The 18,345-nt window shown below is 46.6% G+C and overlaps 1 protein-coding gene and 1 long non-coding RNA gene across 4 annotated transcripts in view; one reads left to right on the top strand and one right to left on the bottom strand.

Annotated features, from left to right (window-relative positions):
* Positions 1–18,345, bottom strand: part of Osbpl10 (oxysterol binding protein like 10) — a 260,513-nt gene that overhangs the window by 46,293 nt on the left and 195,875 nt on the right. For all 3 annotated transcript variants that reach the window (XM_031343150.1, XM_031343151.1, XM_031343152.1), the window contains one exon: positions 12,381–12,535. In XM_031343150.1, the coding sequence (XP_031199010.1) occupies positions 12,381–12,535 (155 nt within the window). The remainder of the gene's footprint in view (positions 1–12,380; positions 12,536–18,345) is intronic.
* The window catches only part of LOC116071987, a 23,579-nt gene continuing 6,153 nt past the window's right edge, over positions 920–18,345 (top strand). Inside the window, exon 1 of the long non-coding RNA XR_004111267.1 lies at positions 920–1,185. This is a non-coding gene — a long non-coding RNA (uncharacterized LOC116071987). The remainder of the gene's footprint in view (positions 1,186–18,345) is intronic.

Here is an 18,345-nt window from a genome sequence, read left to right as displayed (position 1 = left end):
CTGCTGGAACTCAGAATAGTTACCAGTTCACCCTCTCGCAGTTTAACATACATGTGCACATGTGCATGCACACACACACACACACACACACACACACACACACACACACACCCTCTGCTTCCTGCCTAGGTGCTTCCAGCTACCTCAGTGCCACAAACCCCCAAATTTACAATTATGATTTAGCAATTATGATTGTAGCATCCTGCAATGCTACAGAACTCAGTTCAAACTGCAAAAGCGGGGTGCGGGCCGCCATTGACTGAATCAGGCAAAGCCTGAAGTTCAGACGAAAAACACTTGACTCCTTTCTCCCATAATGTTCTTTCCCCGGGATCATAAATTGCCGAGTGCCGACTTTCCATCTTTGAAAAGTGAGCGTGACAAGAACCAGCCTATAAATCACTTCGAGAATACTTATTCATGGACAAATAAAACTGTGAGCTACTCAGCCGGTGGGGGGCTCCTTGCTGCTGCCACGATGGGACAGGCCTAGACCAGCAAGGGTAAGGAGAAAGTGGTGAGGTTGGGGGCCCTACAGAGAGGGTCAGAGAAAGGACAACGAACAGTAGGAAATGTCGCCTACCACATCGCTACAATCTCTTCAGCGCTTCCCCTCTTGTTCACGGCTGTGTTCCAGGCCACGGGACTGAGGCAGAAGAACAGGAGAGAGCGGAGAAAGGGGGGACACCATATACAACAGTGGGCAACTGAAAGGCCCTTTTCATTCACCAGGGTCAGGGTGCTTACTCCTTTGGGGACTGCAGCCAGGGAGCAGAAATTGTTCTCCTTGATGCCTGACTTTCCGTAAAGCCACAGCTCACAATGGACAAAATCCAAGGTGACTGTGTTCCCAGCAGTCTGATGGGTGCTTACGTCACAAAGCCACACTGTCCCAAGGGGTAGAGAGCACAGAGAGGTGAACACTCCCCAAAGATTCATTTGACCCCAGCACCAAACTCCATTAAGGCCCCCAGACACATGCCGCCAGCCAGGGAGTGATTTAGAACCCACCGTCATACTCCGTTCCTCTGGTTAAAGCAATGGCTGGCCAAGAGGGCAGACAACATCGCCAAATACAGAAAGGAAGGAAGAAGTGGGAACGGAGAGGAAGAGGACCTTGAGGGGGAAGCATGAATGGAGGGCCATCTCCCAAGGCAAGAGCGGGGAGCACAGCCATGCCCCTAGGTAAGGGACTCGTGGGCTGCCAGATGCCAGTCAAGTCCTGCAGGCCTGGTGAGGCTCCATGGGCAAAGTGCTTGCCTGGTGTTTGTGAGGCCCTGGGTCCAACCCCCAGCATGCTACAGTGATATTCACTTGTCATCTTCCACCACATGGGAGGAGAAAACAGTAGACTCACAAGTTTGGGGTTATCCTTGGACAAGTTCAGGGACATCCTTGGCTACATTGCTTTTACTGACCTCCTAATGCTAAGATATGAGCTACTCTGAGAACGGAATATTTGTTCCTCAAAACTGATGCAGTACTACCCTTTGTTGTTTCTCTTTGTATTATTCATGGAGAATTTGAAAAAAAAAATCTTGTTTTTTCAGTTCTTTGGATCGAACCCAGGGCCTTATCTGCCGCACTTGGCAGATGCTCCACCACCAAGCTGTATACTACTTTTGGCTTTTTATTTTGAGACAGGCTCTCACTAACTTCTTAGGCTGTCCTTAAACTCATTCTGTAACCCAGACTGACCCCAATGCTCCTGCCTCAGCCTCCTGAGTAGCTGGGGTTATAGGCCCACAGACTGGCTAGTGAGGATATCTTCAAAGATTGACTAGACGGACTTTGAAGTGAAGCTTGGAGTACTTAGCAGGCATGTAGGAGGCCCTGGATTCAATCCCCAGTACTACAGAAATAAAGTCTGTAGGCCATTCTCTGGCTGACTGGACTGAATGGCTAAACTGAGCCCATGCTGGGAGAGAGAGCAGGCTGGGGCAGGAGTGGGTGGCCGAGGGGATATGTGAAATTCTGAAGAGAGACTTGGTGCCCCTTGGTACTCAGAGTGCCAGGAAAGGAGACAAGGGAGACTGGGCGACAGTGGCCTTTCCTGCCTTCTCACAGGAAAGGACCAAATGAGCTGCCCCACAGAAAAGTCTGCCGGCCTCTGGCTGACAGTGCCCCAGAAACTATAAGACTGGGAAAGAAGGCTCAACACTGGCTGCTCTTTCAAAGGACCTGAGTTCAGCTCCCAGCACCCACCTGGCAGCTTGCACTCCCTGTAACCCCAACTCCAAGAACCACCCTCTGGCCTCTGTGGACACCTTAATGCTGTGCCTGAGCCTGCACACATGACCCCTACACACACCAACAATAAAAGGGAAAACGTTTAATACATAAGTTGTAAGGCTGACCCGGTCCAAACCATTAGCTAGTCCCTTTTTCTTTACCAAATCCCATTCCCCAATTTCATTTGGAAATACAGGGAAGCTTAAGATGGCCCAGATGAACTTGGGGGGCAGCTGAGGGCAAGAACCCCAAGCACTTTGGGTGACACTGGTCCCCTCCATTTCCCCAAGGGACTGTGGCCATCTGGGAGACAGTTGAGAGGCGTCCTGTGCGACTGAGCCCTGCAGATGAGACATTTGGAAAATCTTGGTGCCACGGGGACTTTATATTTACCCCGGTCACCTTCATTTTTCTTACCTTTTCAGGAGAGAAAACTATAATGTGCTATTGGTGAATTGACTAAGGAGGAAAAAAAAAAGGCTGGGGACTTTTACATTTTGACTTAATCTTATCTATATAGACTACTCTAGTTTTGTAATTTCAGAAGTTCCTGGTTAACTCCCTTGGTCTAGATATTGGGTGTCTTTTTCATCTGTTCCCTAATTTAATTTTTTTTAAATTTATGTGTCTTTTGTTGCATGATAGCCATGGAGGTCAGAAGATTCCCTGGAACTGGAGTTACAGGTGGATGTGAATCACCACATGGGTGCCAGGGATCGAACCCCGGTCTTCTATAGGCACAGCCAGTGCTCTTAACCCCTGAGTCATCTCTCCCTGCCCAGCTACTCTCTGCTTTATTGTGGCAGAGTCTCTCTCTGAACCCAGAGCTGCCCGATTCCAGCTAGTCTACCCACACTGTGGGATGAAGGTTAAGGCATTAACGTTCCCAGTGAGCGTATCTGTCTGCATGTCAATTGGAGTATATTTTTGGAGTCATCTCCACTGAAATCTGTGTAGGCGTGGAACGCACCGAGTTCATGAGGCTCCTAGGGAGAATGCTGCCTCGCGCCTTCGCTGCCTTGAGACGCGTACAGGTGTTCTTGCGTGCAACTTTGCATGTTAGTCTGTCGGTCTGTGTCTCTGACTCTATTTTATCATGTATGGAGCCCAGGCTAGTCTTAAATTTAAGGTGATCCTCCTTCCTCTGTCTCAGCTTAACACTGTTATTGGCATGTCTACTGAAACATTTATGTCTGCCCATGTAAGTTTATGAAAAATTTTAAATTTTAGTCCTCTTCCTCCTCACACCATCTCCTAGAGAAATGAATTAAGGTCCTTACCCATGCCTAAATGAACTGCAGGGATTAAAAAGATGGCTACTGAACCTGAGAGGCCCCTTGTCTTAGTCAGGGTTTCTATTCCTGCACAAACATCATGACCAAGAAGCAAGTTGGGGAGGAAAGGGTTTATTCACCTTACTTCCACATTGCTGTTCATCACCAAAGGAAGTCAGGACTGGAACTCAAGCAGGTCAGGAAGCAGGAGCTGATGCAGAGGCCATGGAGAGATGTTCCTTACTGGCTTGCTTCCCCTGCCTTGCTCAGCTTGCTCTCTTATAGAACCCAGGACTACCAGCCCAGGAATGGCACCACCCACAATGGGCCCTCCCCCTTGATCACTAATTGAGAAAATGCCTCACAGCTGGATCTCATGGAGGCATTTCCTGAAGGCTTCTTTCTCTGTAATAACTCCAGCTTATGTCAAGTTGACACACAAAACCAGGCAGTACACTACTTAAGTGTTTTATAAGTTTTAATTAAAACACTTTTTAAAAATTGAAACAGGGTCTTACTGGCTGGCCCGGAACCCACTATTTAGACCAGGCTATCCTCAAACTCACAGAAATCTAACTGCCTCTGCCTCCCAAGTGTTGGGATTAAAAGCATGTGCCACCATACCTAGCCCCATATGTATTTATCTATCTTGTGTGTATTCGGGTGGCCACAGGCACACAATGCTACAATTCAAAGGTCAGAGGACAACTTTCTGGAAGACCTGGGTTTCACAGCAAGCACCTTTACCCACCCATCCATTTCGCCAGCCCCAGGTAGGCCAGTTTAAAACCCAGGAACACGACTTACAATAAAGCATGAAAACAGCAGCTCAACTTTTCTTTGTCATAAAGATAATTTGGGCTTATTGTTTCATCAATGTGATGGAGCTATACTTTCTTGCCATATAAACTTTCGTATGCTGAAACTTCCTAAAATCTATTAAAATGAAATATTGAGCACACTGAATGTGCTTCACAGAACATTAAAATGTTCTGAACACACCATTAAGGGATATCTGATCTTCTCAAGGAGGCCCTCTAGAGGGACAATAAACATCAGAACTAAAGACTTCAAAGTACACTTAGTGTTTACGAAAAACAGTATTCATTTAAGGCGTACGATAAAAGTTGGTTAAGTAACAAAAATTTTTATTTGCTACATAAATTTCGGTAAGGATTTTCTTCTAAAACAGATTCTAAAAAGAAATTAAATTTTACATTTTCCCTTAGTATTCAAGGGCAATAGAAAACAAGGCATAAACATGTTTCATGCTAATCAAGATGTATGGTTTTAAGTACATTTGGAATAGTAATACAAAGAATCTTTTTATAATTGCTTTGTAACATTTTCTTGATATATGGAAGTTGCCAAGAATATGTTTTTGAGATTCAAGGAACTCAATATATAATTATAGACATAAAGTCAAAATGCCTGAAGATGGTATTGATTAAAAATCCTTTTATGATCCACATGTGGTGGAATACCTCTTTAATACCAACACTCAAGAGGCAGAGGCAAGTGAATCTCTTGAGAGTTTCACGTCAGCCTAGTCTACACAGTGAGTTCAAAGACAGCCAGGGCTACTAAGACTGATCTTGTCTTTAGTCGTAGCAACAAAAACTTTCATGAGCATGTGTGGTGACATGTGCCTTTCATCCCAGCACTTAGGAGACAGAGACAGGAAAGCTGTGAGCTTGATGCCAGCCTGGTCTACCAGTGCCATGCCACCCAGGTTTACACAGCGACACCTTATTTTATTAGATTATTGCTTTTCCAAGAATACTTTTATACTTCTAATTATAAACATTTAGAGCTGCATTTAATTCCTCTGTGTGTGTGTGTGTGTGTGTGTGTGTGTGTGTGTGTGTGGCTATGTGCATTTGAGAGCATGCACCTTCAGAGGCCAGCAGGGCCATCAGGTCTCCTGGAGCTAGAGTCATAGGTGGTTGGAAGCTGCCTGGTGTGAGTGCTGGGGATGGAACCGGGTCCTCTGCAAGAACAGCAATACTCCTAGCCACTGAGTTTTCTCTGGCCCCAACATAAGACTTTATCGTTAAAGCTACGATACACATCAAATCATGAATGGATATGTTTGTCAAAGATCTTTCCATTCGTGTGGTATTTCCTCTTTGTGATGGGCACTAACTCTGACCAGCAGCATGAAGAGGCCGGGTCAGCTTTGGTGTGACTCTGTATACAAGGGTCAGTGGCATTGAAGCTACCAAGAAGAGAGAGAACCAACTCTGCAGTGACGGGGTAATTAAACCTTTAAAAGATGATTTCCCGGCTGGGCAGTGGTGGCGCATGCCTTTAACCCCAGCACTTGGGAGGTAGAGGCAGGCAGATTTCTGAGTTGGAGCCCAACCTGGTCTACAGAGTGAGTTCCAGGACAGCCAGGGCTACACAGAGAAACCCTGTCTCGAAAAACAAAAACAGAAAACAAAAAAAAGATTTCCACCAAATTCTCAGAGAAACTTCTACAAGGCTTTTGGCTTGGACAACTTAAAATGTATATTCAAAAGGTTAAAACTTAAAAGCCTGGCCCAGTATGCACAGGCAGTTTTGTGTGATCTCTGACCTTTGCTCCATAAGAAATCCACTAATATTCAATCGGTGTTGAGGTGGCCTACTTCTACTATTGGATGATGAAATTGTTAATCCACAGTAACAGTCGTGGGAGATAAAATGCATCTTATTATAAAATGTCACGTCGTAATATCTACTATGTGTGTGGTGTGTAGTGTGGTGTCAGGAGCTGGCTCCTAGCCGGAAGCGGTTATCATCTCTGCAGCCATCTTGGTCTATTTACATACAGGTGGTCCTTTCCCACCCTGATGAGAGATTTGTTTTCCGAGCATGATGTTCTTGCAGGAAGCCCACCACGGCTGAACACGCTCTGATAACCTCTTGTTTTTCTCAAACACATCCTGGGCTTGTGGTTAAGTGCCTCTGGCTGCACTCATCACCTTATGCTTATATATGCCCATAGCTGCCTTTCAATACACGAGACGATCAGACAGACTGTCTTGTCTCTATTCTTCGCATCTCCGTTCCCACTCTCTGCCTTGCAGACCCCGTTGACTGACCCACGGACTAGGTCAGTGTGTGGGTCTGTGTGTGTTGTATGGTGTGTTTTGTGTGGTCTCATATGTGGTCTGTAGGCCTGTGTATGGTGTGGGCCCATGAGTGGTGTGTGGGTCTGTGTGTGTTGTATGGTATGTATTGTGTGATCCCATGTGCGGTGTGTGGTGTGTGGGCCCGAGTGTGGTGTGTGGGCCTGTGTGTGTTCTATGGTATGTATTGTATGGCCTCATGTGTGTTATGTGTTATGTGGGTCTGTGTGTGATGTGTGGTGTATGGGTCCAAGTGTGGTATGTGGTGTGTGGTGTGTGGGCCCGAGTGTGGTATGTGGTGTGTGGTCTATTGGCCTGTATGTGTTGTGTGTTGTGCTGGCCTTTATGCAGAAGTCATTAAGTGTCCCCCTCACTCTCTGCCTTATTCCTTTGAGGCAGGATCTCTCCCTGAAACTACAGCTTGTGTTGTTTCTCAGCTGGACTGGCACCAACAGGCTCCAGGTCTTCTCTGGTCTCACCTCACCCAGCACTGGGCTAAAGGTGTGCCTTGCTCTGACGGTGCTGGGACTCAAACTCGGGTACTCATGGTTTTGTGGCAAGGGCTCTTAACCACTAAGCTATGTCACCAGACCCAGACTCACATTTTCAATGATTTATTGTTTTGTGCATGTGTTGGTGCGGGCGCGTGTGCTGGGATCAGAGAGAAACTCCCATGGTCACCCTTTCTCCTCCACCATCGGAGAGTCACACTCCGGTCACGGGCTTTGGAAGCAAGCACTTTCCCTGCCAAACCACCCCATCAGCCCTCAGCTCAATATTGAATGTTGCTAATATTAGGGTAAAAAATATCCCTATGCTATATATAGTACCACCTGCCCACGTGTCACAGACATACTATAACTGCTACATGACGCCCAGACAAGCATCAGCGTGGAAATGACATTAGGAAATTGGTTCTTTTTTTTTTTCCCCTAATGACTTTCAGATCTGTTAACAAACCAGATAATTCTGTACATTACAACAGTCTTCATGCTGCCAAATGGACTGAGACAAAAAGACACGGAGCCAAAAGCCCTCATAGCCTGTGCTTGTCACTGGTACTCAGCGCTTACAACTGTATGGAGAGCCTGCAGCAGAGATGTGTCATAAACGTGCTCTCAGGTGGCAGAAGGCTTGGAGGACACGTATTGCTTACACAGGAAGAGCTTAATAATTGTTATTTAAAACATGGCGTCAGGATAGTTAAACCCCAAAGGCTTGGTTTTATTTACCTTTCTGTTCCGTATCCAAAACCTACATTTTAAAAATTAAAAGACAGGTGATTTAAATCGCCGCACTTGCTGGGATGATATTCTAAAGAGTCAGGTGTCTTTCCCTCCCCGTGGAACTGGAATTTCTCCCAATGGTCTGTGGGAAGGGAGAGGCTGAAGTCTGGTGGCAGCCAGGAGTACTTTGACAAGCACAGGAGATTTCACACAGTTCTGGAAACACACAGTAGGACCACCTTGCAGAACCGACTAGAACTGAAGGGGCCCTTCAGGCATTGCTCTGTAAGTAACTCCAGTAAAATCTGGTTCACTAAGTTGCCCGGATGGAATTGCTTCCTCCATCTGTGTCCTGTGTATGCGCACACAGCTGCCTTGTTACATCCACCAGCTTTTAGGGAAAGCTAAGCCACAGACAGCAACAGCAAGAAGCCTCAGTGTCATCGGCCCGCCTGGCCTAACACTCGTTATTCCTAGGTAAAGGAGGCAGGATAAAACCTACAAACTAGATTTGAATTTCAAATAGTGTTACAGAACCGTAAATTTGTCCTACTAATAAATAAAACCAGGCCCCTAACTCATTTCACGATGTTAGCACACTTCATTCCTAGCATTTAATCCGGTCTTGCCCCAGCAGATCACCGGATTCTGCATCAGAGCCCACCACACTCTCTTCTAGAGCGTGAATTCGACACATGCCATTCCTGGAGCTTCGGCTCTGCTGGGAATTAAGCAAACTAAATTTGAAAATACATGTGTGGACCCACACAATGGCTCAGAGGGTGATAAGGGTGCTCGCCACAAAGCCTAATAAAGCCCTGAGTTCAAATCCCTGGACCCACGTGGCAGTAGGAGAGACCTGACTATCGCAAGCTATCCTCTTACTTTTACACATGGCATGCATCCTGTTCCCTGCAACACACACTAAATAAATGTAAGCAGGAAAATGCATGTGTTTTCTCCATATGTAAGTTGTTTTATGGTGAGCTAGAAACCAGTGAAGACATATGTCTGCATCCTAATTTTAACGCTAGAAGACAGAGTGGATGACCAAAGCAATAATCAAGAAGATGTTTTCCTTAAGCTAACGCTCAATAGCTATAGTCCTTAAACAGAGCTCTGGAGCATGGGAGTGTGTTCCTGTGTGCACACATGTGGACACCAGAGCCTGGGGCTGGGTGTCCTCCTCGGGTGCTTTCCACCTCATATTTTTGAGCCAGTCTTTCACTGGACCTTGGGCACATCAATGCTACACAGGCTAGCCAGCGAACCCAGGGGTCCTCCAGTCTCCACTTCCCAGCACTGGAAATACAGATGTGCACGGCCGTGCCAGCTTTTCACCAGTGCTGGGAACCCAAACTCAGGCCCTCGTGCTTGAGTGACCACCACATTACCAAGTGAGCCGTCTCCCCAGCCCCTAAAGTGAGTTCCCTAGGGACCACCCATGGAAGTAACTGCATTCTCTACACCAGCACAGACAAGGACCCAAAGGAGCAGCCAGCCTTGAGAAGGTCCCCCTCACTCCTCCTGACTGTGTAGGAGGCGGCAATGGTCACACTACGCTTCATCAGTCAGGAGAACTATTGGGTGGGTTTTGCTAACTGCTTCAGCTAATAAGGGGTTGGGGGTGGGGTGAGGGGAGACAAAGCATGTTGATCTAAAAAGGAAACTATTTCCTAACCATGGGCCATTTGGATTTTGAGGATTATCTGCCAGGGCTGTCACCAAAGAAAAATGAGGGAGCTTTACAAGAGAACTTTAAAAACCATCACCACCCCACCCCACCAACGCAAGTCTCGCTCTGCTTCGAGGGGTCACATGACTGTATCTTACATCGATCTCACAGAAGGCCCAAGGCAACATAGACAACCAGAAGTCAACAGCTTGTTCACGTTAATGACCAGACTTTTTCTTTTTCAGAAGATTTTTTTAAAAGCTGAACTTAGTATATTTTGTTTGTAATTTTTTTTTTTTTTTACTGTGGGGCTGGAGAGATGGCTCAGCAAAAAGCACTTGCTGCCCCCTGGGAGGACTAGAGTTGGGTTCCTAGCATTCATGTCAGGGGACTCATAACTACCTGGAACCCTGCTCCATGGGCTCTGACACCCTCTTGCCTCCTCAGGCACACACATGTGTGGGAGCCTACTCACATGCACATATACATCCTTTATTCCTAAAAAAAAAAAAAGTGCTGTTTGTTCCACGTGAAGGCCGGAGCACAACTTGGAAGAGTTGGTTCTCTCCGTTCATCTTGTGGGTCCTGGGATGAACTCGGGTCGCCAGTTTGGTGGCAGACGGCTCACCAGTCTCAGGAGCAGGAGCAATGGATGCGGTCTTCTGCCAGTGCTACTGATGGGTGGTGTGAGGCAGCCTACAACCTTAAATAAACACAACAGGCCAGCCTCGACCTTTAGGGGACAGAGGACACAGCTACCTGGGAAAGGAAGGAGAAACATACAGGGACCCGTACAGACAAATGGGTATCCCAGAGCTCCTGGCATGTTTACTAGGCTCTCATCTCTGAGACCCCGGACCTGAGAATGCAGCTGGGAATGAGAATTATAAAAACAAAGGATCATGGGAACAGAAGGATGACTCAGTGGTTGCTGCCAACCCTGACGACCCAAGATAAATCCCTGAGACCCGTATGGTGGAAGGAAGGAAATAACTCCCCAGAATTGTTCTCTGGTCTCCGCATGTGCACACACTGCATTTGCACACTCGTGTGCTCACACTCATAACCTCTCTCTCTCACACGATGAGTGAATGTAACCTTTTTTATTTTAATACAAAAGTCAAATTTAAAAGGGTCACAAAGGACTAATAATTCTACACTTCCAATTTCCCTTCGGAGTAAAGCTTTGTGCGTACTACGGTGTGACACAGCCCTAAGCACACAGTTCTTTGAGTAAATGGAGGGTACTGGCTGTATGTACGTATGTATTTTTTAATTTATTGTTTTTGTGTAACACTGTGAGCGTGTGGAGGTCAGAGGGCAATTCTGTGAGGTTAACCCTCTCCTTACACCTTTACTTGCATGGTTCAGGGATTGGGCATGAGTTGTCAGTGTAGCATGGGAAGTAATTTTATCCACTGAGCCATCCTCATGGCTCTGTGGGTTTTTTGTTTTTGTTTTTGTTTTTTTTTTTTAGCTAGCTAATTAATTAATTAACATACTCTTTGTCCCTTTGAGACAAGGCCTCATATAGCCCAGGCTAGTCCAGAACTTGCTATGTAGCTTTTGTTCCTCCAGCATCCACCTCCCAAGTATTAGGACTACAGGTATGCACCACCATGGCCAGCCTGTTGTGGGTTTTTTGTTTGTTTGTTTGTTTTTTTAAATGCTTTTGTAGTTATTCACTCCCACACGCCAACATGTCTGGTCTCCTGAAGAACCAAGGGCTCCCAATCCAGTCACCAACACTGGCTGTAGCTCCCACATCAGCCGCTTGTCTGTCTCAGCCTGGAACTCCGCAGAGTCACAGGCCAAAGTTCACAACCCTGCTCGCTCCAAACCCTGCGCGGGCCCCTTGAAGAAGTGGCTGAGATATTCGTTAGCGGACGGTTTCTGCCTTTGTAAAATCTATGCCGCTAAGTTATTGCCAACAGGTATCGGACGGTGACGCTCAGAGAAGAACAGCCACTCTTCACCACAGCTGCCTTCCACCCACCCCAGGAGGTTTGCCCTTTCCAAGTGAATATTGTGAGTCTCTCACGATGTTCAGGCTAAAATTATTTTGATGGAGATTAAGAACTATTCCTAACAAACGATTAAAACTGGCCTTAGCCTGACTCAAGATATCATCTCAAGAGAATGCATATATCAAACTATAAGATATACATATATGTGTGTCATTCTTGACGCAACAATAGATTTGGCAAGAGGAAGACAGCTCCTTCCAGTGGCCTCTTAAGAGGCAGAATTAGAGGGCCAGAGCTCTGGCAGGAAGGCAGGGAGTAGAGTCCTTGCACCCTGCTGGGATCTGGTAGGTGGTCGTATCTGCCGGGGGTGGGAGGTGAGGGAGTTGCTGTCCTGAGATAGACCAGAGCAATCCCTGTGCAGCCTGGACCTGCTGCATATAACACTGATGAGGACATCTCACCCCTGGCCTGTTGGAGGCATGCAGGAGCCAAGCTTGTGGGGCAGGAGCTGAGACAGCATGAACCATACAGAGAAGCCATAATTCGGGGGAGCGACATGAGGTCATACAACTGCTCCCATTATGCCAATAGTCATGTTTAGACACTTTTAGGGTCTGTTAGAATTTCTCCCACTTCAAGTTAAAATGAGGCTCATTTCAGTCAAAATTGGAGGCTCCTCATTGGTAGGATGGCACCTGGCTCCAGGCAGCTGCCAGACAGAAGGGCAGGGGCGAGTTCCAGGCAGGTAGGAAGCTGATTGTCACTCCAAGGGACTCTTGCTTTTCATAGCATGCCTCCTTGTAATGCAATGAGCAGGTTATAAATGTACCCACTCTCTTTCTGGACAGGTTCTAACACAAGCAATGGGTATGCTGGGAAAGGCCTCTGCTTACCTCTGGCTCCGGCTGTGAGCTATGCTCTTCTTCTGCAGAGTTCGGGAGAATCGCCCATGTTATGTTGGCACTGGCGGAGGGCAGAGAGCCAAGGGTCCCATTTTTCAGTTGGTCTGTGGAATGTGACGTGGGCCCATGCCATCCCAGGATGGTCTCTGAAATAAAGAGCTAACGTGACGCCAAAGCAAACACTTAGAGCTTGCAAAATATCCGACCTAGTCATGTGAGGAGACCCTTGTGACGTGGGTCCCAGGTCACACAGGGCAGGGTCTGTTTTGAAGGAGGTACCTGACTGTGCCTCGAAGAGACATGTTCCTGCAGCATCAGGACCAGGGTCAGAGACTGGGAAGGCACAGTTGTCAAGTGTCTGTCTCACTTTGACTTTTTCTTCTTTGTGGCCTCAGTGAACCTGGAGCTTACCAAATTCATCGAGGCACCAGGAATCCACCTGTCTCCATCTCCTCAGAGCGGATATCGCTGATACGCACTGTTGCACCCAGCTCTTTATGTGGGTGTCTAGCTCAGACCCCAGTCCCCAGTCCCCACACTAGTGTGGCAAGCACTTTACCAACTTCACCTCCAAACAATGCATTCTACCGACATCAGAGAATGATGGTTCTTTTCTTTTCTTTTCTTTTCTTTTCTTTTGGTTTTTGTGAGACAGGGTTTCTCTGTGTAGCCCTGGCTGTCCTAGAACTCACTCTGTAGACCAGGCTGGCCTCGAACTCAGAAATCCGTCTGCCTCTGCCTCCCAAGTGCTGGGATTAAAGGCGTGTGCTACCACTGTCCGCCAAGAAATAATTCTTACAAGTAGCAGCCTGCTAAGCTGAAATATTTTTTCCTGATCTTCCTTCAACCTGCCCTGTGGGGCAGAAAAGAGTTTCTCCTCCAATATGATTTTGCAGTATTATTATTATTATTATTATTATTATTATTATTATTATTATTATTACTACTACTACTACTACTACTACTACTACCATGGGATATCTTTGAGCTTATTGACGAAGATGGAAATAATTACAGGTGGATTTCTTATATTTCTGGTTGTGAGCCTAGCCTTTAATGGCTGAGTCATCTCTCCAGCCCACAGGTGGGTTTCTTTACCCTAGTCAGGCAAGGTGGATGAAGAGGTCTTTCAGCTCTCTTCCAGCCTGGAGATTCAGTTCCACACCTATGAGCAGGGATAAATGGTGTGAGGAAAGATAGGATCGGGGAGGGGCTGATTCATCCTTTGGGTCTCAGGCCCACCATCCTCAAAGCAATCCTGTCTGTCGGCGTCCTTTCTGAACTTGATCGGAGAAAAGTCCAGAAGTAGCCTAAACCTTTGGCATCCGAGAGAATCTGATAGGTGGACATAAAATAAGATAGCAGAAAAATGGGTCTGTGTGTGTGTGTAAGAGAGAGAGAGAGAAAGAGAGAGAGAGAGAGAAAGAGAGAGAGAGAATGTATATGTGGGTGTGCATGTGTGTGAGTATGTGTGTATGTGAGTATATGTATTTATGTGTGTGAGTAAATGCATGTGTGTATATGTATGAGTGTGTGTATATATGTGCATTGTGTGAGTATGTGTATTTATGTATGTGTATATGTATATTGTTTGAGTGTATGTATGTGTGTATGTGTATATGTGTATTGTGTGAGTGTATGTATGTACGTGTGTATATGTACACTGTATGTGTGAATGTATGTGTGTATGTGTATTGCATGAGTGTATGTATGTATGTGTGTATATATGTGTGTGAGTTGCTGAGTGTGGTGTTATCCAACCAAGTGCACTTGAATGTCAAAATTTCTCTTCTTGACACCATGCTCAATACTTCTCCATACATACATATGTAGGAGACTACATACATACATACACACATACTTCTTCATACATACATATGTAGGAGACTACATACATACATACATACTTCTTCATACATACATATGTAGGAGACTACATACATACATACTTCTTCATACATACATATGTAGGAGACTACATACATACATACATACTTCTTCATACATACATATGTAGGAGACTACATACATACATACTTCTTCATACATACATATGTAGGAGACTACATACATACATACATACTTCTTCATACATACATATGTAGGAGACTACATACATACATACTTCTTCATACATACATATGTAGGAGACTACATACATACATACTTCTTCATACATACATATGTAGGAGACTACATAACTCTGCTGCTTAAATCCCAACTGAAGTAAAATGTAAACCTAGAAGCCTTCTGAGCTGGAGAGCTGGCAGGTTCCCGCCTCCTGTCCCTGTATGTTCCAGCCTCACTAACATCGAGCCGTGTTCATTACCACCTTGGAGCCTTTGCATAAACCATCCCTTCTTCCCAGATGCTGCCCCTCCAGACCTTCTGGGGAGGTGGGGAAGTTAAGTTAGCTAAGCATCACTTGCTCAGAGGCCTCTTGTCAAGTCCCTAGTGTGAGGGGCATCCCAAAGCCACGAGGAGCCACACTGCAGCTTACTGGACCACTGGACCACTGCTGCCTGGGCTCAGCCAGGGCAGGCACAGGACCCCCCGCTGTCTGGGCTCATGCAGGGCACACAGAGCCTCCCCTTGCTGTCTGGGCTCAGCTAGGACACATTGGTTTTTTGTTTTTTGGGGGGAGGTGGGTGGGGGTTGGCTACAAAACCTGTATTTCTTTTATCCTGCCTTTGAGTTTTTGGAGAAAGTATAAGTCATAAAGGTAGTTTGTGTTGTGTATACTTTTGTTTTGTTTTTAACAAGCCTTTAACCTATATTTTGTACTTATCAAAGCCATGATTACACACCGTGTATTGAGTCATTAATGAGGAAGACTAGGCGCACTAGAACTCCCTGCTCACTAGACACTATTTTTGGGACTGTCATGCGTGGGCTATTCCTACATGTGCATGTTGTATCCATATGGCCATGCTGGGTATTGAACTCAGGGCTTCACATTTGTGTACCAAGCACTTTTCTGTGGCATTCTTCATATTAGTATATTTTTCTACATGTCAATGGTTAAGTCAATCATTTTGACCTCAATGTGAGATATATAATTATGTTTAGAAAAATTATCATCAGTTCAGGGCCCAGATAAAACCAATGAGACAACAACCCCAAGCAGAGAATTCTAATACCCCAAAACTCAGGAATTAGGCTCTGAGGTGGCTCACTGGTAAACTTGCTGCCAAGGCAGATTATCTGATTTGGTCCCTGGGACCTACGTGGTAGAAAGAGAGAACCAGCTGGGCAGTGGTGGCCATGCCTTTAGTCCCAGCACTTGGGAGGCAGAGGCAGGTGGATTTCTGAGTTCGAGGCCAGCCTGGTCTACAGAGTGAGTTCCAGGATAGCCAGGGCTATACAGAGAAACCCTGTCTCAGAAAACAAAAGAGAGAGAAAGAGAGAGAGAGAGAGAGAGAGAGAGAGAACCAAACCCTGTAAACTGTCTTCTGACCATCATGCTTACATGTACCTGTGGGAGTGCACACTCGTGTATGTGTGTATGTGTGCACATACATACAGAACTATAGATGTGTGTGCACACATCAATGCAGAAACACCTCAGGAACTATGATAAATGTGACACTTTAATATACTATATTTTAAACTAAAATTAACGCAAAACTAATCCACGATGAACAAAGTCAAAATTTTACATAGAAAGGACTTCAGTCAGCTTGAGCTTCGATCACCAATGTGGAACCAACAGATTCATATATCTGGCAGTGCCAGAGGCTGGGCATCCGAGCCTTCCCCACTGATGGGCACTGCCCTCCCCCCCCCACCACCATGTCACCACCTGCTGTGCATGTGAGGTGACAGCTCTGGTCTTTTTTTAAGGATACTGAATCTGTTGGATGAAGGTCCTAGTTAATGATCCCATTCAATGCTAATTACTTCTAGAAAATTCTGACTGTGACTTCAGATCTTGTGAGAGCCCAGGCTGGTTTCAAAGTCATAATCCTCCTGTCTCCCAAGTTCTGGCATCCCAGGTGTGTGCCACAGTGTCTGGCTCCACACTCAGTTTTAAAGACAAGTTTGGCTGAAATGCCTTAGTCCTGTGTCTCCTGGGAGCCTCAGGGTGCTGAGTGTCACCAGCCCTCTGCCCAGAGGCTGTGGCCAGTGATGTCCCCAGGAAGACTCCCCTGCTGGCTCCTGGTGACCCCGTCTCTCAGGTTCAGGAAACCATCTAGGGGTTTCATAGGCAGGCTGTAACCTCCAAAGCGGATAAAAGTGTGAGGCATACCTGGGCAGAAAGCCAGTGTTCCTAACTTGTATGTGTGTAGAAGAATGGAAACGATATGTACCCATGCACGCTGAGACCAGAAATGGTGTGAACACGTGCAAGCAGAGGCCAGAGGAAACTTCTGGGTGCCAGTCCTCAGGCCCTGCCATCTTGTGTTTTTGAAACAGTGCCTCTCTCATTTGGCCTGGAACTTGCTGACTGAACTGGCCTGGTTGGCCAGCCCTGGGTCCTTCCTGTTTCTACCTCCTCCATCCAATCCTGGGATTACAAATGCATGAAATGCATGGCACCAAGGCTTTCCCTATCTTTCTTTTTAACATGAGTTTGAGGACTGAACTTGGGTCCTCGCGCTTACATGGTAGAGCTGCATTGACAGAGCCATCTCCCGGGCCCTAGATGATTGCTTTCTTCATGGAAAAACTGCCACTCAAGAACTTTGTTTTGACTGATTAGAAAGCTCATCCGTCTGAAACACACCTCAAGGTTAACCTGTAGCTTTTCCTACCTATCCTACTGACTGATGGGCATGATCTCATTTCTATCTTGCCTTAAAATGATAAAATAAAAGTGACTGGTGGCAGGCGGTTTTTTCAGAAGAAGGGAGCATACAGAAAAGGCAGGCTCTGAGTGGAAGGGGAAGAGAAGGGGAAATGGATGCCCAGGAAAGCTCTGCATAGCTTTGAGCATCACCTCTAACCATTTCCAATGGTTATCAACAGCACTTTCCAGGAATCTTGGGAGGGAGGAGAATGCTCTGGAACATGAGAAAGGGAACGTGGACCAACTGCCTTCTACTCTAGCTCTCCCATTACCTGCCCTGCTTCAGTCCTCATTCAGTCACTGTCCTGACAGAGCTGGCCGGCCCTAGCACGCTGTTTCCCAAGCTCACTTCCCATCTAGCAGGCTGGAAAGGCCCAGCTCTGACTTGTAAGCACACTTGAGCGATTACAGCCCCCTCCTGGGGCTGGATCTCCACTCCCTGAACAGTAAGACTGGAAGTAAGTAACCAACAAGAAAGAGAACGGAAGTCCTTTGAACCCCACTCCCTTCAAGCTTCAGCTCTCCTCCATGCTGAGAACCCAAGTGCAGTCCCAGCTCCAAGCTCGCTTTTTACATAGATCTAGGGCTGACGAAGACAGACTCTCAGCCCCTCCCATCCAGGCACATTGAGCTGCTGACAAGGAATGGGCAGGGATGGAGAGAGAGCTGCACGCTTTAAGCCTTGACTGAAAAGCCCTATCACTTTATTATTCTTCCTTGCAAACCTCTCTAAAAAACATTAAAGGTCCTCCCCGCCCCCCGCCCCCGCCCCCCAGAGATGGGCCTGGGAGTCAGGCTGCACAGGAGGGAGCGGGTACATCTGAAAGCTTGAGACAAAAGGTGGACCAGAGCGAGACCTCTGTAGACAATGGCACCTCAGCCAATGACACCCGCAAACCTTACAGGAGATGAACTCTATGGCATCACAAGGGGCAGGGGAGATATCAGCAGAGTGCTTGCCCAGCATGCACAAAGCCCTGGCTTCAGTTCCCAGCGCTGCATGAAGTATGGTGCTTCTATCCGAGAGACTGGGAGGGAAGGCAAAAAGATCACAGGTTCAAGGTCCTTGGCCATGTATGAGAGAGTCTGTGAAAGAAAAGAGAAGGAGGGGGTAGACCGCAGGAAAGGAGGGGGAGTGTGGGGGTAGACCGCAGGAAAGGAGGGGGA

The sequence above is a fragment of the Mastomys coucha genome, unplaced genomic scaffold (genome assembly GCF_008632895.1).
Source record: "Mastomys coucha isolate ucsf_1 unplaced genomic scaffold, UCSF_Mcou_1 pScaffold23, whole genome shotgun sequence".
Classification (NCBI taxonomy): Eukaryota; Metazoa; Chordata; class Mammalia; order Rodentia; family Muridae; genus Mastomys; species Mastomys coucha.
The sequence above is the reverse complement of the archived record's forward strand: the minus strand, read 5'-3'. Positions and strand labels throughout refer to the sequence as shown.